The sequence below is a fragment of the Tenrec ecaudatus genome, chromosome 6, assembly GCF_050624435.1.
Source record: "Tenrec ecaudatus isolate mTenEca1 chromosome 6, mTenEca1.hap1, whole genome shotgun sequence".
Lineage (NCBI taxonomy): Eukaryota > Metazoa > Chordata > Mammalia > Afrosoricida > Tenrecidae > Tenrec > Tenrec ecaudatus.
In genome coordinates this window covers 24688692-24712515 of record NC_134535.1, presented here as the reverse complement: position 1 = coordinate 24712515, position 23824 = coordinate 24688692, and the positions used below count along the sequence as shown (strand labels likewise).

Genomic DNA, 23824 nt, shown 5'->3' with positions numbered 1-23824 from the left:
CAGCCCACGGGCAAAAGATTGGGTGGCGAAAAAGACTGCTTTCTACGCCCATTAAAGTTACCGTCTCTAGACACTCCCAGGAGCAGGCTGCCCTGTCCCGTAGGGTCATTATGAGTGGGAAACGGCTCAGTGGCAGGAAGTTCGTGTGGGTTGTTAGTCGGAATTGGCCCCACATCAGTGTTTGGTTTTGATCCCCATGAAGTTTGTGTGTGTGTGTGTGTGTGTGTTACTGGAATTAAATGCTCTGAAAAAAATAGCCAGTTGGATTTCCATTGATCTGTCCCGGAGTGACGCCACATGTTGTTCCTAAGTCTTGACTTTTGCCTTCAAAACTCGGAACCTGCAGGGCAAGCTCACCAGAGTGGACCCAACCCTGTCCTCGAGGTTGGACGAGCGAACCGGGCGGAGTGTTTACCAAGCAGCGCCTCTCCTGGGAGCAGGCACATGGGGCCATCGTGCTGGTGACCCAGGGCACACAAGATCATTGGCACACACACATGCTGTGGGCAGGACTTCGCTCCCCGGCTGCCCAGGGCGGAGGCCTCCCTCCCGCAGGGACGGTGCCAGACCCGGCCTTTAAGGCACGCTCCGTGGCCAGCGGAGACTCGGGCCACTGCAAAGGTCCCGTGGGCAGGGCCTGCCTTCAGGTGACCAGGTGGCCCGCGAGGGACCGCTCCCAGCCCGCAGGCCGCCTCGCAGGTCCCACCCCTTCTCCCGAGCCCCGCCCTCCCCGGCTCGGCCGCTCAGGGGGCGGGGGCCTGGGGACGCCCGGCCTGCCCGCGAGCGACCTCGGCCTGGCGGGGCCGCACCGGCGCGTCCCCAGGGCCGGCGCGAGCCCTCCCCCTCCCTCCCCCCGCCCCCGCCCCGCGTCCCCGCGTCCCCGCGTCCCGCAGCGCTGGGCCCTCCCGCGGCCATGGCGGCGGGCGCCGGGGCCAGGCCGGCGCCGCGCTGGCTGAAGACGCTGGCCGAGCCGCTGAGCGCGGCGCAGCTGCGGCGGCTGGAGGAGCACCGCTACAGCGCGGCGGGCGCCTCGCTGCTCGAGCCGCCGCTGCAGCTCTACTGGACCTGGCTGCTGCGGTGGGTCCCGCTGTGGATGGCCCCCAACTCCATCACCCTCCTGGGCCTCGCCGTCAACCTGCTCACCACGCTCGTGCTCATCTCCTACTGCCCCACGGCCACCGAGGAGGTAGGGCCCGCCGCCCGCTCCGGCCCGCGCCCCGGGGCGGCTCCCACATGCACCGGGGTCCCGAGGCGGGGGCACCCACACGCGGCCACGCCACCCCGGGGCCATCCCCCGGGCCGCCCCCGACCGCCGAGGGACTGTCAAGGTCACGACCCCAGGCCCGTGGCGTCCCCATCATTCTCTGGCCTCCGACGGGCTGTCCCGGTCGCTAGGAGCCGGGGTAGGGGTGGGGTGGGCCTGCCGGGCTGCGACCCCACCCCACCCCCGAGGTGGCCAGGCTGTGGGATGAACCAGCAGTTGGTTACTTGGCACCCTGGGACCGACAGACACCCGCTTCCTCCGTCGGCCTGGCGCGGAGTTGACCAGGCACGTGGTCCCCTTTGGACACATAACCGTCCTTTTCCTAAGGTTGTGCTGGTGAAGTTACTTTTTGCTTCAGTGACTTTCACGGAAAAACAAAGTGGGGTGTTAACCAAGGTGATAATCCTTAACGGGTGCCAGGGATCAGAAAAGATAATGGATACTGTTAGCGATAGAGAGGGAACCGTGTGGGCTTTGCACAGCTGTGAATCTGAATTCTCCGGTGGGGAGGGCTTAGGGGGCAGAGGGGCTCAGGGCCATCTGCAGTTGATGATAGTGGCCTGTGGGTTCCAGCCTATAAGTGCCCAGCGTGTGACAGAATGAAAGCCTGCCTGATGCTTTGCCATTCTCAGAATTGTTATGTTTGACTCCACTGTTCCGTGTCGGTCCATCTCCCTGAGGGACTGACTTCCCCATTCCCACTGCCCTTCCACTTTACCAAGCACGAACCCCTTTAATAGGGACCGACCACATGTCCGAGGTACACACATATGAGAGCAGGTTTTCTGTGATACTGTGTTTGATGTCATCAAGTAGCGAGCTCCCTTATGAGCAAAGTTGCCTACAGGGCCTGGGGAGAACTAACGAGATCAGGTGGGTGGCAGGAACACAAGGCAATATGTCATGCCTATGGGATGTATACATTTGTTTTTTAATATTTGATGAAGTATTTTCAGCTATCTCGCTGGTTGCTGGGTGTGTTTATTATGTATTCTTTCTTCACGGGGTATCACCATTTGTAATTCATTTCCATATGTATTGTGTGAAACAGTAAGCTAATTTCATTTTTTCGGGGGTGTGCCTGTTTCCAGAATTTGCTCGAGAAAATGTTAATAGAATTTGAGTGAGAATCAGAGGACTAGACTGCTAACCGGACTCTGCCGTCCCATAGAAAGAATTTGCTGAGTCCCCTCTTCTGTATGTGAAATGGATGAAGGAACAACACGTGGCAAATCAATTTCTCAAGGATGTATTGTTTTTGTTAGGTGCCATTGAGTTGGCCCCAACCCGTACAACCCTATGCATGTAGTAAGATCTACTACAAGGATGTAATAGGGCCTACATCATAGGATTGTCTAACAAATTATATGGGAAAATTCCCTTATCTTTCCGTTTCATTTTCCCATGAACTTTTTGAAGGGCCTTCAGATATTACATGCAGACACATTGAAGAAAATTGTAAAGGATAGAACAAATTAAGATATCACTGTTAATAGTGTCCTAAGAATATATAATAAAATTCAGCTTAATGTGGGTGGTGGTGGTATCCAGTGCTGTCGGGTGCAGCAAGTCGGTTCTGATTCATTTTGCGTGTTGACAAAGTTAAAAGCATTTGAATCTTTCTGATGTTTTGCCATTTAAATGGTAAACTTCGTAAGGCGAGCATTCATTTGAGAACAATTCATTGCATTTACAATGAACAGGACATAGAAAGAGAAGATGATGCGACTTTCCACTCCCATAGAGATTTGCAGTCTCAGGAACCTGCAGGGAGAGTTCCACTCTGTCTGTGGGGTCCCTGTGAGTTGGAACCAACTCAAAGACGGTGAGGGAGGGAAGGAGGGAGGGAGGGAGCACAGAGAAAGAAGCCCAGCAGATTGTGGTAGGGAGCAAAGACAGATCTGATAGAAGTAAAATTATGATTAATTCCGTTGTAGGCTCAGTTTCATTCCAAGGGTGTGTGTGGGTACGCAGGAAGGCTGAGATCTTTACAAAGAAATCAAAAGATAAGTTGAAACTACCCTAACCTAATAAGTTGCCATCAAGTTAATTCTGACTCTGAGAAGAGTTAATGTCCTGGAGCAGATAACACAAGATTCGGCATTTAGATGCTTCTAAGTGGCTGAAGCAGTAAATGGAAAGAAGCTCCAGTCCAGAATTCACATCACTCCTGATGCCCCGGGATAAAATGGCAGCGGATACCTGTGAGAAGCACAGCAGTCTCTGCCCAGTTTGTTTAAGGACACCGAGCAGGTGAATGACAGAACCAGATAGGACTCCGATCAAAGTGGATATGACTCCAAAGCTCACACACATTCTTGTCACCCCTGTCTTGTTTGAAATTCCCATTTGTTGTAGTGCCAAACACATTGCCACTGAGTCAATACTGACTCAGAGTGACCCTATGGGACAAGGTAGAACTGCCCTGTGAGTTTTCAAGACTGTAACTGTTTACAGGAGTAGAAAAACTCATCGTTGTTCTGTGGAGCAGCTGGTGGTGGATTTGAACAGCTGACTGTGGGGATCACGGCCCAATTTGTAACCACTATGCCACCAGGGCCCCAAACAAGCTTTCCAAAGCAACTCTTTCTACAGGAAGTAAGCCACACACCTGAGGAAGCTTTTCAGTTAGTTGCATCTGGGCTGTGACTTGAGTAAGAGACTTGCAATACACCCTGATCTCACAACAGCTTACTGGTCACATCTTGGGGGGTTACTTGGCCTCAGCTGTCAGACCACTGAGAATCCTGGTCTGGCCAAGTTGACACACACCTAGCTATCACAGGAGCTCTGAACTGTTTTGTAAGCTACCAGGAAGTTTCCACTCCAGTCAAATTGAAAGTACTCATGATCGTAATAAAACTTTTCACACCGGGGCCCATAGGAAACATCTTGGTAAGGGGAGAAAAGACTGATGCTCTCAAGGATTTCATTTTATTGGCGCCGTCATCAGTGCCTGTGGAAGTAATTGTCAAGAAATCAAACGGCATTGGGCAAATCTACCACAAAAGGCCTCCTGAATGTGTAAAGCAAAGAGGCCACCTGGAGGACCACTGTGTGCCTGAAGCACACCAGGAGATTTTCCGTTACCTTACAGGCATTTGAAACCTGGACAATGAATATGGAAGGCTGAAGAAGAATTGATGCTTTTGAATCCTGGTATCATTGAAGGATATTTACTACATCATGGACTTTCAGAAGAATAAGCACATCTGTCTTGGAAGTAGTACAGTCAGGATGCTACTTAGAAATGTGAGTGGGGAGACTTGGTCTCATGTACTTGGTCATGTTATCCGGAGGGACCAGTCCATAGAGGAGGATATGATTGAGAGAGTAGAGTATCAATGCAAAGGAGGAAGACCCTCATGGAGCTGGATTGGCACATTGGATACAAAATGAGCTAAAACAACAGTGATTGTAAGGATGTATGTGTTTTGTTCTGATTTACACTATGAGTCAGAACTGACTTGGTGGCATCTAACAACTATCATGACAATTATATAACGATTTGTTTTCCCTCCCTTTTCTCCTTCCTCTTCCTCATTCATTCAACTACCTGCTCATCTTTCAAGGTCCAACTCAAACACTACCTCCTTACAGAACTTTTCCTCCCTGGCCAAGGCCAAATGAACTAGTTCATCTTCTTAACTCCCCGACTAACAATAGTAACAACAATTTGCTAAGTGCTTAATTATAAACCAGGCATTGTTCTAAGTGGCTTTTGCCTATTATTTTAGGTAGCCCTCAAAACCACGATATGAAGAAGGCACAACTCTTGTGTCCATTTCATAGCTGAGGACACTGAGGGCAGATGAGACCTCTTTCTGGCCCACTTAGTTCATTGCTTTAAGCAGAGACCAGGATTGCAAGGAAGCTTTGGTTTTTCTACAGAACTTTGTGGTGCTTGCCCCTTTTATTTTGCTTATGTGTTTCCTTATTCAAACATGATATCATATATTCAGACAGTAACTGCTCATTTGTGTATTCTCTCTTTATAAAGAGATGCTTTAAAAATATCTGCCAGTGTATCAACTACATAAATGAATTCTGTTTTCAAATTCTTACTCAGTTGTAGCAATTCTTGGATTGAATCCTTATTAACTATCCAGCCTGAGTAATTTTAAGAAGAGAAAGCAAGAGATTGGGTGAATCAAAAGAAAGTATGAATTGCTTCTTCCAGGTTTCCACGGCTGGAACTGTTGGCAGGGGCAGAAAGCTCCATCTTTATGGCCACGGAATTGCATTAAAATTCTATTAAACCAGAATTGCAGAGGCTCAGGATTGGCAAGGACCTTCACAACCCCTTACCAAACCCACCAGCCGCTCTGCAGGAGAAAGCGGTGGCTGCTCTGTCAAGGGTCACAGCCTTGGGAACCTTGTGGGACAGTTCTGCTCTGTCCTGTAGGGCCACTCGAAACTCACCCACTGCCATGCAGCAATCGCCTCCCGTAATGGCGGAGCCCCTGGGTGGGGAGGAGGGGGGGGGGTTGACAGTTATCAGGCTACTAATGAATGGAAAGGCAAGCAGTTCCAGTTGACCTAGATTCTATGTCCTAGAGGCACCTCAGAAGAAAGGCCTGGCCCTCTGCTTCCCAGAGGCCACAGTTCTGCTCTCAAAACAAGGAGTGCCAAGAGTCTAAATCTGCTCCGCTGGCAACTGGTGTGCTTTGGTTTAACCTGAGCTGAGGCCAAAGGCCTGGAATTTTAACAGTAAGTTTCTAGGGCCCTGCCCGCTAATTGCAAATGATCTGAATTTACGCTTCCTGCCTTGGAAGCCTCAGGTGGCAGCCTCCCTCTGAAAACCAGGAAGCCCTTGTCTGGCGTCCACAGGCTCACAGCAGAAGAATGGTCTTAACCGCTGCTAAGACTTAGATTAGCAGCCCATGGGGAAGTTTATGACTGCGCTTTTAAACTTTATGAGAGTCACCTGTGGGTCCAAAGACTCCCTTAATGCCAGACACACATTACATTTCTTCACAAATGCATAACCTGCCTTCTCAGTTTCTCTCCTACTTCTTAAACCTGCAGTTTCTATTGAAGAGCCATTTGATAGATGGGAAGTTAAAATCTTGTTACCACCACCCAAATACCTATTTTAATGCTCTGTTTGCTTTATTAAAGGAACCTTAGTGGTGTCCTTGGTTATTCGTAGCCTTGGTTACAAGTTGGGCTGGTCACCCTGAGGAGAGCCGTTTGAAACCCCAAGCCACTCTGCAGGAGAACGATGGGGCTTTCTACTTCCCTAGAGAGTTTGTCTCAGGAACTCACAGGGAGTTCTACTCTAGGGTCCCCTAGGGTCACTATGAGTCGGCGTCGATTCAAGGGCAGTGAGGGGTTTGCCTTATTATGACAGATCTTAGCCCGGTAGTCATGGCTCTACTTTTGTGCGTGAGCGTTATTGTGGGGGTCAGCCTCCACAGCCAAATGGCTCCCAGGCTGGGGCAGTTGTGTAATTGAAGGGTAGATTAAAGAAATGACAGACAAGGTGTGCAATGCTCACCTCTCTGGAACTAGAGTGAGGGAATGTATTCTCTTAACAGGCTTATAAAATTTGGGGGCATATAAGCCACCTCATATACATAACAGAAAGGGGGTGTATTAGAGGTATACAATTAAGTTCTTTTTTTCCCAAATCATTTTATTGGGGGCTCATACAACTCTTATCACAATCCATACATACATTCATTGTGTCAAGCACATTTGTACATTTGTTGCCACCACCATTCTCAAAACACTTACTTTCTACTTGAACCCTTGATATCAGCTTCTCATTTTTCCTCTCCCTCCCTGCCACCCATCCCTTATGAACCCTTAATAATTTATAAATTATTATTTTGTCATATCTTAACACTATCCGACATCTCGCTTTACACACTTTTCTGCTGTCTGTCCTCCAGGGAGGTTATATGTAGATCCTTGTAATCGGTTCCCCCTTTCTACCCACCTTCCCTCCACCCTCCCGATATCACCACCCTCACCACTGGTCCTGAAGGGATCATCTGTCCTGGATTTCCAGTTCCTCTCTGTACCAGTGTACATCCTCTGGTCTAGCCAGATTTGTAAGGTAGAATTGGGATCATGATAGTGGTGGGGGGTGGGGGGAGCATTTAGGAACTAGAGGAAAGTTGTATTTCATCATTGCTACACTGCACCCTGACTGGCTCGTCTCCTCCTCGAGACCCTACTGTGAGGGGATGTCCAGTTGCCTACAGATGGGTTTTGGGTCCCCAATCTGCGCCCCACCTCATTCACAATGACATGATTTTTTGTTCTTTGATGCCTGATACCTGATTCCCTTTGACACCTCATGGTCACACAGGCTGGTGTGCTTTTTCCATGTGGGCTTTGTTGTTTCTCAGCTAGATGACTGCTTGTTTACCTTCAAGCCTTTAAGACCCCAGATGCTGTATCTTTTGATAGCCGGGCACCATCAGCTTTCTTCACCATGTTTGCTTATGCACACATTTGTCTTCAGCAATCCAGTTGGGAAGATGGGCATCATGGAATGCCAATTTAATCGAACAAAGTTCTTGCATACAATTAAGTTCTTATGACATGGCTTTACTCGTTACTTGACCACATGAAGGGATCACTGAATATATGGGTGCTCTAGCAAAGTGTGGTAAGGAAATCAGATGATTCCCCACCATCAAAAAGAATAGTGTCACTTGTCTTAAAGTCTTGTCTTAAAATAAGCATCCATCTAAGTGAGAGGTCAAGCAAGTCTACATGGAAGAAGCACACCAGCCTCCTTGACCCAAGGATTGTAAATAATAAAATCCAATCTCGAGGACAGAACAGTGTCAGAGCTTAAATTGAGAACACTCAGCTTACACAAGGCTATATATAGATCAGTGGTTCTCAACCTTCCTAGTGCCGAGACCCTTTAATAGAGTTCCTCATGTTGTGGTGACCCCCCCCAACCATAAAATTATTTTCATTGCTACTTCTTAACTGTAATTTTGCTACTGTTATGAATTGGGTGACCCCTGTGCAAGAGTCATATGACCCCCCCAAAGGGGTCACGATCCACAAGTTGAGAACCACTGTTATAAATAATAGTGGAAGTCCAAAATCCATTTGTAGGGTCCCCACATGGAATAAGCCTCTGGTGAATCCCCTCTCACCAGTACAGTCCAGGGATGTGAATGGCCTTGCTCTTAGACAGAGAACATTGTAAAGCTGATTAGAGCAGATGGAATTAGGTTAAAATGTAACACCTTATCATTTCACCTCCCTCTGACCTATTTCAAGGTTGTTTTAGTTTTCCATAGCGTCTACTTCCTTTTCCATTGAGGTTTTCTTCTGTTTTGTTTTCTTTTTGTTTGTTTGTTTCTTGGTTTTGCTCCATGATTTTCTGGATATGAAATCCAGATAGGTAAACCTATAGAGACAATGACTGGATTCATGATTACCTAGGGTCATGGTAAGGGAGGTTGTAGGAAAATGGGGAGCTAGCGTGTATGAGAAAGAAACGACTGTTCTGAAAATTATAGTGATGATTGAACAACTCTTCTTCCTATGCTTGAACTGTTGTACGACGTGTGAATTGGATGCCAATAAATGTTACCAGCTGATCTAATAGCTATTGGTTCTTCTGCTTAGACCCAAGGCCATTAGATAAAAAGGTATTTTTAAAGTATAAAGCGCATATAATAGACATTGTATACTTCCAATATTTCTTTGATTTTAGTTAGCTAGAAAAATAGCAATTTTTCCCTTTAGCGTATTAACTTGTAGTATTTTATTTACCATTTCTCTTTTCACAAACTTTCTATGAGTGCCCTTGAAGGATTTAGATTCATCCTAAGCTTTATAAAATATGTATGTATATATTAATAACCCATTGCTGTCAAGTTGATTCTGACCCATGGCAACCCTACCTGTTACAGAATAGAACTACTCAGGGTTTTCTTGGTTATAATCTTTCTGGAAAGAGCCCACTGGGCCTTTTTTTCTTGGTGCTGCTGGGTAACTCACCAACCTTTAGGTAAGTAGTTTAGTGCAAATGGATTACTTCACCCAGGGACCTTTTCTGAGCTTTAATAACTATAAAATAGATTAGATATGCTAACTGCTTTTCTTAAACCTACACATAAATATTGAAAAATGTATCCGTGAATCATAATTGTATCTTTATATTTACCCATCTTCTTCCGTATAGATGCAGGAAACCTTTCTAAGCAGTTTACATGTAATAATTCATTTACTTCCCACAATACACCAATGAGCTAGAGACAGGGATTATCCTCATTTTTCAAGTAAAGTAGCTGAGCTGAGCCATCAAGAGAGTTAAGTAACTGATCCAAGGATCAGGTTCTAAATGAGCGGTTCTCAAACTGGGTCACGACCCCTTTGGGGGTTGAGCGACCCTTTTACAGGGGTCGCCCGATTCATAACAGTAGCAAAATGACAGTCATGAAGTAGCAGCGAAGATAATGTTATGGTTGGGGGTCACCGCAGCATGCGGAACTGTATGAAAGGGTCGCGGCATGAGGAAGGTGAACCACTGCTCTAGATGCAGGGAGAAGAGCTCCAGCACCCACTTCGGACTCCTCTGCAAAAAAGGCCCCAGCACATCTTCTTCACCATGGCAGGCATTGCTACCCCCTTTCACCGGACGAAAGGCCCCGGTGGTATAGTTGTTGAGCACTCTGCTGCTAAAGGCACTCTCAAGATGTGGCAGTGCGCTGCTGCCAAGATTACAGACGTGAAACCCCCGTGAGCATTCCTCTCTGCCCGACAGGTTGCTCTGAGTCCAAATCAAGTTGATGGCAACCGGTTTCTGTCACCTGACCCGAAACATTGAGATTAATTTATTGTTGTTCCTTTAGCTCTATGGTTGTTATGTACGTCAGATTTTTAAATACAATAATATTGTATTAATACAGTACAACCATACAGTATTCTGTTCTGCACATTAGTCTGAGGCACATCTTACTGACAAAACTCGTAGAAGCGCCTATAGTGGAACTCCAGCCTGGCTGGCTGGCGTCATGTGCTTGGTGACAAAAATTGGTGGCATCCACTTCTTCCGTTACCAAGACTTTGTGACCCTTATTCTTAGGAACTCAATATTTTGTTTCTCCTGTCATTTCTCTTTCTTGTCCTCCTGTGTTCCCTGGCAGTGACTCTTTCTTGGAGCAGAGTAGTGTTGGTGTTCCGTCTCTCAGTTGCACTCTGCCCTGGAGACATTCCATTCACTGCCTCTCTCCTCTTGCAGTATGCATGCCTGGGGCTTCAGCCAAGGAAGGCAGGCCAGGAGACCCACTGACATCCTCGTTCCTGGCCAACTTAACACTTGAGTAACTAAAATCATGGGTCACATATCTTTTAAAATAACACTGTGTTGTTGAGAAAGAATGTTTATGTACCCTTACAAAGCCCAATGATTTGCAAAATAAGGAATTCCGTTTTCTGGTTGAAGTTCCACAAAATGGTTCATTCACCCAGGAAGTGAAACCACACCTTCCTCTAAGAAGAGGATATTTCCTGTTTTTTCACTTTAAAGGGTACCTACATACCCTCACTGAAAAACATCATGAGAAATACCACACCCAAGGCTCAGAGAGGCCAGAAGATGGACCTACTCTTTAATATTTTCTCAGAACCTAGAATAGTGTCTAGTCGTTGATCTTGAAAAAGTCAATCCTGCAATCTCCAGTTTTGTTTCTATCACCGAGGCCATATTTCCAACTCTTCCCTGCCTCTCTTTTTCTTTCAACGTTTGCATTCCATTTGCCAGTAATTATCAGGGTATCTTTTTATTTACAGAATATAATTTCAGAGAGAAACCATGAATTACAGTTTTCACACCCAGTCTCCCTCGAGGGGAACAGAGGGTACACGGGTTAAAAGCCACCCAGGCCCTGGACTTGGGGCTGCAGCCCCAGCTGTGTACATTCTGCTCCAGGTGACTCACTGTCCCCTGGAGAGGCTGGGGCCCAAAGCCCAGAGAAGGGAGCAGAATCGGACCTAGACCCCCATCTCGCACACTACATGAATTGCCCTGCCGGTAAACAGGTAGGTCAGGAAGTTCCCATGATCGTCCCTTGCAGGCCCCGGTTCCAGCACAGGGCCAGCTTAGTGGCCAGCAGGAAGCCCGAGGGGTGAGAATGAGAACCCCTCCCCTGGGGTTCTCTGGGTCAGGACAGGAACCAGGTCTGGGTTTCTCAAATCTGCCCACCCTATACATAAAACATTCTCGTCATGCTTAGATTGTTTAAAGAGGTGGTGGGTAGGGGTCAGCTCCCAGAAAGGCTGGGGAGTCTTATAGGGGGTGGGGTGAGGAGACACCAAGGGGTGAGTGGTCCCTGAGGGGTCTGAGTGCCCCATTCCAGTGTAAGGAGGGAAGAGAGTTGGAATAGAGCTCAGAGGAATCCTGGCAGGGGTGGGAAAGGGTAATGTGGGATGCTGGGTGCTAGCAGGGAAGGGCCCCTGCCGCCTTCTCAAAACAAAAATGCTGTCTCTTCCCTGGGGTGGGGCCTCAGCCAGGCAGGCTCAGAGCCTAGCCCGTCTTCAACTTTCAAGGTGAAGGTCACATAAATACGCTCTCCTGGGAGTCCTGGGCCCTCACTCTCGGGCCAAGACCCAGCTCTCCTAGCTCACAAGCTGTAGGGTGGGAAGACTGGGGACCCTCTAGAACTGCCTGCCCAGCAGGCTCCCTCCCCAGGATGCTCCAGCAGGCCGCTGATTCTGGCCTGCTGGGGCGAGGGTGGTATGAGACCCTCCGTTCCTGACGGATGTCATCGCAGGCTGCACAGGCCGACTCCAAGAGCCCCACTTTGTCCAGGGACTCTGCTGCCCAGCGGGACGCCCGCCTCTTAACCTACTTACTCAGGTATTCCGCTCGAGCCATGGGGTCCTGAACCTCAAATGTGAAGCAGCTCCCACGCCCAGCCCGGTGGCGCCCCGAGGCCGGGCTGGCCCAGGTCCAGGGCAGCTGAAGCCACCTCCAGGGCAGCCAAGAGGCGCAGCTTGTCCGCAGCCATTCCTCTGAGCAGGTCTCGACTCAAGTCCCTGTCTCCGCAGGGCCTGAGTGGAGGAGGCCACACTGGTTTTGAGCGCCTCAGCCCGGCACACCTACTGCCCGTCCTTGCCTTAACTGTCTCCTGGACAGCCACCCCCTGGTGCATGGCCGCCACGTCGCCTTCCTGGGCCTTCACGGCCTGCACCACCAGGGCGGTGGCTCGCGCCAGGCTCTCCCCACGGGGCATGTGCTCCCGGGTCCCCCAGGGGTGGGCGAAGAAGCCCTCGAAGGCGACAGGGCGGCCGGGGTCCCGCTCCGGGAGCTCTGCCCCTCCAGCTCGGGGAAGGGCCTGGAGGCCAGGGGGGCTGCCCAAAGAGCGCTTCGTCGAGGATGGCCCCCACGGACCCGAGTCCACGCAGGCGTCGCCCCGCTGCTCGCACACCATCTCCGGGCCACCTAGAGCGGGCAGCCCCGGACGACGTGCCGCTCGCCCCAGACGGCCGTGTGCTTGGCGAAGCCCGAGGCTGCCTGTGCCCGGGGGCTTCTCCAAGGAGCAGGCAGAGTGCTCGGGGGCTCCAGATGCGGGTGGGAGAGCCTGCGTCCGTGCTCCCTGCTGCACGAACACTCAAGCCGGCATGACGCGAGAGAGGTGGCGGCCAGCACCGAACCCCACGCGCCCTAGAGGTTGTCCTTGCTCACTGGAAGTCGTTCAGCTGCACCGGGTGGGGGTGCGGGTGCCCTGCAGGATCGCCGTCTCTGCCCGGAGGTTTTCCATCACACTCTTCTTGGCCACACACTTGACGGCCACCACCTCCCTGGCGTCGTCCTTGGCTAGGCCTCGTGCACCGTGGAGCACGTGCCACTGCCCAGCCGCTCGGGGAGGATAAAGCGGGCCAGCCGCGGGGAACCCCAGCCCCGCACCCATCCCCTATTAGTGGATCTTGATTGTATGTTTGCTCAGTTGCAGACAGAAGTTGGTGGAATTCTCCAAGTTCTTCGGCCTTGGCGTTAGCAATTGGTTCATAAATTTGAATGATCAAAGAACTCTAGCTCACTTTTCAGGACCTGAAGAGGCTAATATCTGGCTACTTCTGAAGTTTCTTTCTTCATGGAGCCTGGTAGCAGGGACCTCTGCTGGCTTTCTTGTTAATTAGAACTGATGTTTGAATGTTAAATCTATCGTTTGGCTTAGTGTTGATCAAATAAAAGAAATGTCCCTTACTTCATTATAGAGGGGGCACACTTTTTTGTAAACTTGACTGAAAGGAAAGGAGAAATTTTAAGTAAAACGATTCTTGGAAAAAGATGTTAAAATTAACAAGTGAGGGGGAAAGAATACAAAGGATCTTCCAAAAGTTCGTGGAAACCCCCAGAATGACAAGATAATGAAATTTGTCCGTGAATGTTTTGAAAGGCCGAAGCATGTCTCCTACGCTGATCCTTTGCAATCAGCCCTTGGATGTCAGCTTGCTGGCGTGGATGGCTTACATGAGGAGCCCAGGTGGTATGGTGGGGATGCACCAGGCTGCCAGCTGAAAGGCTGGCAGTTCAAACCACCAGCTTCTCCTTAGGAGAAAGACAGGGCTTTCTATTCCTGTAACGTTACCATCTCAGACATTCACAGGCAACGTTCTACCCCGCCCTACAGGGAGGGTCCCTGTAAGTCAGCATAGTCTCGATGGCAGCGGCTTTGGTTTTGATTCGCTTGGTGGCTTTAATATTGCTGTGCTGTTGGAAGCTAAGCCACCGACATTTTCAATACCACGGGCATCCTTGGTGGACAGTTTCATCCGAACTTCCAGACTAAGACAGACTAGGAAAAAGGAATAGGCAATCCACGTCTGCAGTGAAGGGAAATTATTTGGTGACTCTTCTTTCCGTAGTATCTCTAACTCTCAGTGACAGGTGGGAGCATGCAAATAAGCAGTAGAAGATTCTTATTTGAGGATTGGTCTGATTTCCTATTCTGCTGGGTACAAAGAGAGCTATTTTAGGAGCCGGAAGAGGAATCCTATAGCCCCCCAGAAAGAAGAGGCACCAGTGGAAGTTGTGGACCTGAAGTTGTGAACACAGCGGCGCTGAGACGATGAGGTAGAGGAAAGGAGCCCAGCTGTGACCACGAGACAAAACAAAGGTGCAGTGTTAGATCAGGAGGCTGCTGAGCCCACTGAGTGAGTAAAGTTATATGCCCCATGGAGCTTATTAGCCCTAAATGAATTTTGTAACACTTGCCTGAGCAGGGCAGAGGCAAAGGGTCCCCATGGCTGAGGGGCTGAGGACTGTATTTGCTGGCATGACTGAGAAGAGACACTAAAGGAGAAAGAACTGTGTCCTAAATATTTTCTGATCCTGACTTGTAGTAACCTGTTAACTAACCTAATAAACCCCATAATCCTTAGTGTTATTGTCTGTGAATTCTTTGTTGCCATTGCAATGGATTCTCTAAACTAGCTGAGAAGTAGAGTGCTCTGGGGGACCGTTGAGATCAGAATAGGACAAAGAGGAGTGGAAGGTGAGGCAGGGTTGGCCTCTGCCTTGTGGTAGTGCACTTTGAGCTCGCGTAAAATTTAATTCTCTTTCCCCACGGGGTAGTCAGAGGAGGTCAGACATGGCTCCCACGCCATTTCCTTTAAGTTCTGAGGGATGAGCCACTGAAAAGTCTCTGAGCATTGTATTACATAGCACCAGAAGATGGGTCCCTCCGAACGAAGGCACTCAAAATGGAATTAGGGATTGTTGCCTGCTCCAAGCAGTGGTGAGCTTCATGCTGTGGACAGAGTAAAGCTTTGACGACTTTTATTTGTTGATGGAGCATGGCTCAAAATGAGAAGAAACAGCTGAAAACATTAATAGGCTGAATGTAGACTATACAAAGTATGAATCTAGGAAAGTAGTCAAAGCTGAAAAGGAACATATAAGGATTGATATCCTAGGCATTAGTGAGCTGAAATGGATTGGGATTGACCATTTTGAATCAACCCATCATATGATTACTAGGCTTAGACTGACAAGTTCAAGAGGAATGGTGTTGCATTCATCATCAAAGAGAACATTTCAAGAGCTATCTTGAAGTGCAATGTTGTCTGTGATGGGATAATACCTATACGCTGTGTTAGTCCAGGTGGACTAGAGAAACAAATTCATACATACTCATATATGGAAGAGAGAGCGTTATATCAAAGAGTAATTGTACATTAAGGAAAACATCCCAGCCCAGTCCAGTTCAAGCCCATAAATCCGATATTAGTCCATATGTCCGATACCAATCTATAAATTCCTTTTCAGACTCACGCAACACATGCAATGATGCCGAATGCAGGAAGGTCACAGCCAGTGGGAGGAAAGTCTTGTGGATCCAGTGGCAGTGGAAGCATCTCAGCACTGGCAGGAGTCTCCATGTGGCTCCTGAATTCTGCTCCAGGGCTCTAGTGTAGCTCCATGTGTCTTCTCAACAGGAATGTCTCACAGGGAGTGAGAGAGTGTCCCACCTCTAGCAAGCTATTTCTCTCCTTAGTGCCTCCAAATGAGGTCCTCAAGCTGTGACCTGATTGACAGGCTAAATTCCACCCCATTCACTCTCAAGTCTCGAGGTGACAACAGATTATGCAACTACCACAAGGCCTGTAAAGAAGCGTTGAGACAACTATTATTCACATTTTCACACCAGTCACTAAAGTTAAGGATAAAGAATTTAAAGAAGTCTACCAGCGTCTTCAGTGTAAAATGGATTAAATATGCCATACAGCTATATTGATAATACTGATGATGGGAATGTAAACTTTGGAAAAAAGAGGAAGGAGCTGTGGTTGGAAAGAAGGCCTTCGTGACAGAAACAAAGCTGAAGGTTGCATGATGGGATTTTGCAAGACAAACGGCTTATTCATTACAAATCCTTTTTCTCAACAACATAACTGGGTGACTACATGTAGACCTCAAATTATAGAATCAAATTGACCACATCTTTGGAAAGAGGTGACAGAGAAACTCGGCAAAACAAGACCAGGACCTGACTGGAACAGACCACCATTTGCTCATATTCAAGATCAGGTTGAAGGTGAAGAAAATTAAAGCCATCCACAAGAGCCAAAATGCAACTTTGAGTGTAACCAAAAACCTAAACCCACTGCCATCAAGTCAATTGGGTATATCCCACCTGAATTTGAGGCCATGTCAAAACCAGCTTTGACATATTGAGCACTAATGACCAAGTCTGGAGGGGTTGTTTGATGACATTAAGAACATCAATACATGAAGAAAACAAAAGGCCTTGTAAAAGACAGGAAAGAAAGAAAAGACCGAAGTGGAGGTAGAAGAGACTTTGAAGCTTGTTCCTGAACATAGTGTACGTGACAGTCATATAATCTGTCAACTTGAGCAAAGGAGTGGAGTCTAGCCTATCAACCAGGTCATAGCCAGTGATGCCTCTGTGTGGCCCTTGATTGATGCTCTTCTCTGGAGGATCCTGGAAACTCCTGCCTTCCTTCCTGGAGGCAGGACACACTCTCTCTCTGCTTCATATGCCTGTTGACAAGGCACATGGAGCCGTGCTGATGGCAGCCAGAGCCCTGGAGCTGGAGGAGCCACGTGGAGACCTGCACCAGTGTTGAGATGCTTCCACCACCACTGGAGCCACCACTGGCCCATGATCTTCCTGCACTCGGCATCATTGTATGTGCCGTATGAGTCTAAAGAGGAATTTATGGACTAGTATTGGACACATGGGCTAATAACAGACTTATGGACTTGATCTGGACTGGGCTGGGATGTTTTCCTTAATGTACAATTACTCTTTGATATAAAGCTCGCTCTTACACATATATGAGTGTCATAGGATTTGTTTCACTAGTTAACCCAGACTAATACAGTGTAGCTAAAGCCTGGAAGCAATTTGAAATAAAAGACTGGAACAGAAGATGTCGAAGGGCAGCTAGAAAATACAGAATCGTGTATTATAATGAAATGTGTAAGCCTGGAGATAGAAAACCGTCAGGAAAGCAGGTCCGGTGTTTCTCCAGCTGAAGGAACTGAAGAAAAAAAAATTAAGTTTCAAGTTGCAAGACTGAAGGATTTTGTGGGTAAAAGAAAAAGCGTTGGTGGCACTGTGGGTTAAACATTGGGCTCGCTACAAGGCTGTTGCAGAAGACCCCTTGACAGTGTTAAAGATCACGGTGTCACCTGGAGGTTTAAAGTACATCTGACCCAAACCACAGAGTGTTTTCAGTCACCTCGTGTGTATGTGAAGCTGGACAATGAATTTAAAAAAAACCAGGACAGAATTGATGCACTTTAATTATGGTGCTGGGGAAGAATATTGAAATTACCTGGTTCTGCCACAAGAACAGAAAATTCTGTCTTGGAAAAAGTACAGCCAGAATGGTCCTTAGAAGCAAGGATGATGAGACTTTGTCTCATGTACTTTGGACATGTTATCAGTAGAGCTCAGTCCCTGGGGAAGTTCTTCATGCTTGATAAAATATAAAAGAGGATGACCCTCAACACGATGGATCAACTCAGTGGCTGCAACCATGGGCTCAGAGCAATGCCAGTGAGCATGGCTCAGGACTAGGTGGTGCTTTCTTCTATTGTGCGTGAGGTGGTCTGGGGTGGAGTCAACCTAATGGCACTGTACAACAACACTCATTGGAGGTTAAGGAATGTCCACACTCCCTGTGTCTTTGATGGTGGGGATGAACAGCATGTCTTACTACAAGCTCATGTCCTATCACTTCAACAACCATTTATTAAGAAATAACTTCATTAAATAAGGCATAGAACAAAGGAAACCGTCACCCATTCATGATCGGTGGAAGACCAATACATCACAGTTAGGGGTGGGACTACAGAAGCAGGGACAGACCATGATTGGGACAAGTACATTATGTTAGAGAGAAGAGCTTACAGGATTGGTTCAGGGCCTTCTGACTGTGATAGGGCACAACTGAGAAGGGCATGATTCACAACTATTCTACACCCAGTTCTCTCTATCAAGGACACATCTAGGCAAGCCCCTAAGACACTGCCCCTCCCGGCGCTAGCTGGAAAGGGGTAGAAGTAATCTACTTTCCTAGGCCCTGTGCCTGAGGACAAAATGGTCTATTGTTGGGTACGATCTAGTCAATTCTGACCCATAGCACCCCTGTGCACAACTGAAGGAAACCCTGCTCAGTCCTCCACCACCCTCACCATTGTCCCTAGAGCCCATGATTGCAGCCACTGTGCTAATTCATCATCGTCATGGAGGGCCTTCCTCTTTTACATGCCCCCTCTACTCTACGAAGTATGATGTCCTTCTCCAGGGACTGGTCTCTCCACAACAGGTCCAAAGTATGTAAGACAAAGTCCTTGCATCTAAGGAGCACTCTGGTCGTACTTCTTCCAGATTAGCCACATCCTCGGTTAATGATCAGAATTCAGTGGAAATTTAATAAATGTGAGGATTCTGCATATGGATTTTGGGCTGCCACTGTCATCCATAGCCCTCTGCAAACTGGGGGGCTCAGAATTTAAGCTCTCATATAAAAGAAAAATGACATGTTTTATTCTATCAAGTTGATTCTGATTCATGTGACCTGATTGGACAGATTAGAATCCACAGAGTTTCTTCTGCCATAATCTTAAGGGGGGCAGATTGCCAGGTCATTTATCCAAGATGAGTTCGAATCGCTGAACTTTCAGTTAGCAGTTCAACACGTAACCATTACATTACCAGACCTCCTTTGACATCTTATATCATTCCAGATAATTCAATAATTGCAGGCTTAGCTTTATATATATATAGTATCACTTTGCTCTCTTTTGGCAATCTAAATTAAAGTCATTTTTAAGCAAAAATTAAAAAGCATCGATTTGCTGCTAACAAGACTATTTTCTATAAAACAAGTTGGGATTCTTTCTAAAAAAATTCTAGGTTGGTCCCTATTTTTGTATATTGATGATCTCTTATTTCTTTTCTTTCTAACTCTTAAATTGCTACAGAGTTCCCATATAAGCCTTTAAAATCCCACTGATCAGAACAATCTGTGACATTTTACTATTCATGTTTGGTAAATCAGGGGGCTTCTCCTCTTCTCATTTCTAATTTATACTGCTTTTCTTTTAAATGAGGGACACTAATGATTAAGCACACAGCTATTAATTGAAAGGCTGGGGTTTTGCATACCAGCAGGAAGCAGGCAACCAACAGGCAGGTTTGCAGGGCTGGCCCCAATCCCAACTACTTGGATACCACCCCACCCCCCACCGCCAGAAGAATGCACTTCAGAGGACAGCACTGAAGCTACAGCTCAGGAAGAGGCACACATCTGATTAGAGCACACAGGAGCAAACAGACAGAAGGAGAGAGTGGAACACATCCTGGCCCACCAAGCCCTGAGGATGATATTCCTGCTCAGAGCAGCCAATGCACAGAGAGGACCATAGGGCCTGCACTACCATGAGACACGATGTCCCTCACTAACCTATAGGGGCCAACACTGGAGACACAGTGCGGGAATTTTGCTCCATCTGACCCCACCACATGGGGCAAAACACTAAGGGTGTGCAACAGAGCAGCAAGGGGAGCAAAGCAATGAGGTCCCCAAGGAATACCAAAAATAGACTTGGGGCCAGGATGTGGTACCCCATCAAACTCGACTGGAAAACACTCGTAAAGGTCAACACATAGACCTGAAACTATGTATAGGCTCTTCTTTTGTTGTTATTATTACTTTTTTTGTTTTCTTTTGTTGTTTTGTTTTGCTTTGTCTTGTTTTTGTGCTTATTATTGTCTCTACATATCTGTCTAGATAAGATAGGCATGATAAACAATCCATAGGAGAAAACAATGGGACCTACGGCTCTGGGGGAACACGGGAGAAGGGGAGGCTGGGGAAAGGAAGGGGGGGTCCCAACAAACCCAGGGACAAGGGAACAACAAGTGATCTAAAATCAATGGCGAGGAGGGTATAGGATGCCTGGCGGGGCTTGATCAAGGGCAATGTAGCTGAGAGGAGTTACGGAAACTCAAATGAAGGCCGAACATGATAGTGGGACAAGAGTAAAGTAAAAGGAAATAGGAAAGAACTAGGAGGCAGAGGGCATTTATAGAGGTCTAAATACAGGCATGTACATATGTAAACATATTTATATATAATGATAGGGAAATAGATCTATGTACTTATATTTATTTGTTGAAAATTAAGGCAACAGATGGACATTGGGTCTCCACTCAAGTACTTCCTCAATGCAATAACACTTTGTTCTAATAACCCAGCAGACAAAATGGGTATATAAAGCAAATGTGGTGAAGAAAGCTGATGGTGCCCAGCTATCAAAAGAGATAGTGTTGGGGGTCTTAAAGGTTGGAAGATAAACAAGCGGCCATCTAGTTGAGAAACAACAAAGTCCACATGGAAGAAGCACACCAGCCTGTGTGATCACGAGGTGTCTATGGGATCAGGTATCAGGCATCAAAGACACAGAAAGAAAAAAAAAGCATATTGATGTGATTGAGGAGGAACTTGGAGTGGAGACCCAAAGCCTATCTGTAGACAATTGGACATCCCCTTACAGAAGAGTCACAAGGAAAAGATGAGCCAGTCAGGGTGCGGTATAGCACTGATGAAACATACAAACTCCTCTAATTCTTTAATGCTTCCCTCCCCTGCCAACCACTATCATGACCCCAATTCTGCCTCGCAAATCCGGCTAGACCAGAGCATGTACACTAGTACAGATAAGAGCTCGCAACACAGGGAATTCAGGACAGATAAACCCCTCGGGACCAATAATGAAATTAGCGATACCAAGAGGAGAAGGGGAAGATGGGGAGAGAGAGGGGGTACCGATCACAATGACCCACATATAACCCCCTCCCAGGGGGATGGACAACAGAAAAGTGGGTGAAGGTAGACAGTGGTCAGTGTAAGACATGAAAAAAATTATATATAAAGAATTATAAATTCTCAAGGGTTCATTCATGAGGGAGGGAGGGTGGGGAGGGGGGATGAGCTGATACCAAGGGCTCAAGTAGAAAGAAAATGTTTTGACAATGATGGCAACATATGTACAAGTGTGCTTGACACATGGATGGATGCATGGATTGTGATAAGAGCTCTAAGAGCTCCCAATAAAATGATTTTTAAAAATAAAAATAGAAAGGTTGGGGTTTTGAAATTACCCATAGGCACCTAAGAAGAAAGGTCTGGCTTTCTACTTCCCTAATGGTTTCAGCCATTAAAAACCCCAAACTAAGTTCTAGTCTGAAATAGATGGGGTACGCATGAGTTGAAGGCACATGGTTCTCTGTGTGTATTTTCTTCTACACAGTGTAAATAAATTGCTTTTATTAAATCAATTAGTAGCACAATCATTATGCCCAAGCATCTAATAGTAACACAAAGTGAAATTTTTAAAAATTGGTTTAAAGTAAACTATACACTATGAAAGATTGAGGAATGGGGTATTCAGATGAATTGGGTATTTGTAGAATTACATAAACTGTATATAGATGGATATTTTTACGTTTTATCTAAAAGAATGCAAAACAAAATTTAATGACCATTGCTAACCTTTACTATACATATATTGTGGAACAGGCTCTGTGTAAAGCACAATCTAAATAGTAGTAAAGCACTATTTTTCTATTAGATACAATACATTTTACTCTTGTCTCACAAATGTGGTGACCAAAGCTGTAGAACTAAATTGCCTAGAACTCAAACACAGATCAAGTCTCCAAAGCCACACCCATGGTTTTGCTGTACCACTTCTCCACACCGGAGACTTCTAGCCGACTACTCTCTCCTTTCTGATAAGAAATGGGGTCATTTGAATTGTTCCTTTACATGTGTCCTTTTTCTCTGTCCACTTTCAAGACTATTTGTTTTTATGTTTTCAAACTCTAGTTATGGTGTCTCAGAGCATGAATTTCTGAGGGTCATGGTGTTGGGGGCTCTCTAAACCTTTTGGATTTATAAACTAGTTTTGTGAAGCTATTAGCCATTATTTTGTCATTTTTTTTCCTGAACCACCCTCTGTCCCTTCTTTTCGGAATTACAATAATGTGGTTAAGAATTTTGCCATTATAACACAGGTTCCTGAGACTATGTGTGTGTGTTACAACATATGTATACACACACACACACAGATTTTTTTGTTGTTGTTGCCATCATCTTTTTTTCCCTCTTTTTAAAAATAATTTTATTAGGGGCTCGTACAACTCTTATCACAAACCATACATACATCAATTGTGCAAAGCACATTTGTACATTCATTGCCCTCATCAGTCTCAAAACATTTGCTCTCCACCTAAGTTCCTGGCATCAGCTCCTCATTTTCCCCCTCCCTCCCCGCTCCCCCCTTCCCTCATGAACCTTTGATAATTTATAATTATTTGGTCATATCTTGCCCTATCCAACATCTACCTTCACCCACTTTTCTGTTATCCATCCCCCAGGGAGGAGGTCACATGTAGATCCTTGTAATCGGTTCCCCCTTTACAACCCACTCTCCCATTATGGCCACTCACACCACTGGTCCTGAAGGGATCATCCACCCTGGATTCCCTGTGTTTCCAGTTCCTATTTCTACCAGTGTACATCCTCTGATCTAGCCATATTTGTAAGGTAGAATTGGAATCATGATAGTGGGGGAGGAGGAAGCATTTAGGACCTAGAGGAAAGTTGTATGTTTCATCATTGCTACATCGCACCCTGACTGGCTCGTCTCCTCCCCGAGACCCTTCAGAAAGGGGATGTCCAGTAGCCTACAAATGGGCTTTGGGTCTCCATTACACACACACACACCCTCATTCAATCTATGATTTTTTGTTCTAATGATGCCTGATACCTGACCCCTTCAACACCTCGTGATCTCACAGGATGGTGTGCTTCTTCCATGTGGTCTTTGTTGCTTCTGAGCTAGATGGCCTCTTGCTTACCTTTCAAGGCTTTAAGATTCCAGACGCTATCTCTTTTGATAGCCGGGCACCATCAGTTTTCTTCGCCACATTTGCTTATTCACCCGCTTTGTCTTCAGCGATTGTATCATGGAAATGAGCACACAATATGATTTTTTCTTTGATGCCTGATGACTGATCTCTTCGGCACCTCGTGATCTCATAGGCTGGTGTGCTTCTTCCATGTGGGCTTTGTTGCATTGGAGCTAGATGGCCGCTTGTTTACCTTTCAAGCCTTTAAGATTCCAGACGCTATCTCTTTTGATAGCCAGGCACCATCAGCTTTCTTTACCACATTTTCTTATTCACTAACTTTATCTTCAGCGGTTGTGTCGAGAAGGTAAGCATCATAGAATGCTAATTTAATAGAAGAAAGTATTCTTGCATTGAGGGAGGACTTGAGTGGAGGCCCAATGTCCTTCTGCTCCCTTAATACTAAACCTATAAATATATGCACATAGGTCTATTCCCCCATCCTCATATATATATATTTGCATATGTATATGCATTTATTTAGACCCCTCTAAATGCCCTTTGCCTCCCAGCTCTTTCCTCTATTTCCTTTGACTTTCCTCTTGTTCCACTATCATGCTCAGTCTTCATTTGGATTTCAGTAATTCCTCTTGGTTACATTACCCTTGATCACACCCTACCA

The 23824-nt window shown here is 46.7% G+C and overlaps 1 protein-coding gene and 1 pseudogene across 3 annotated transcripts in view; one reads left to right on the top strand and one right to left on the bottom strand.

Annotated features, from left to right (window-relative positions):
* Nucleotides 1-776: 776 nt before the first annotated feature.
* Nucleotides 777-23824, top strand: part of CHPT1 (choline phosphotransferase 1) — a 43088-nt gene continuing 20040 nt past the window's right edge. Inside the window, exon 1 of one of the 3 annotated variants that reach the window (XM_075551100.1) lies at nucleotides 777-1186. In XM_075551100.1, the coding sequence (XP_075407215.1) occupies nucleotides 914-1186 (273 nt within the window). In that variant the 5' untranslated portion in view covers nucleotides 777-913. The remainder of the gene's footprint in view (nucleotides 1187-23824) is intronic. The other 2 variants (XM_075551099.1, XR_012784891.1) reach the window with 2 other exon arrangements.
* On the bottom strand, nucleotides 11802-13158 carry LOC142450537 (serine/threonine-protein kinase ULK3 pseudogene; annotated as a pseudogene).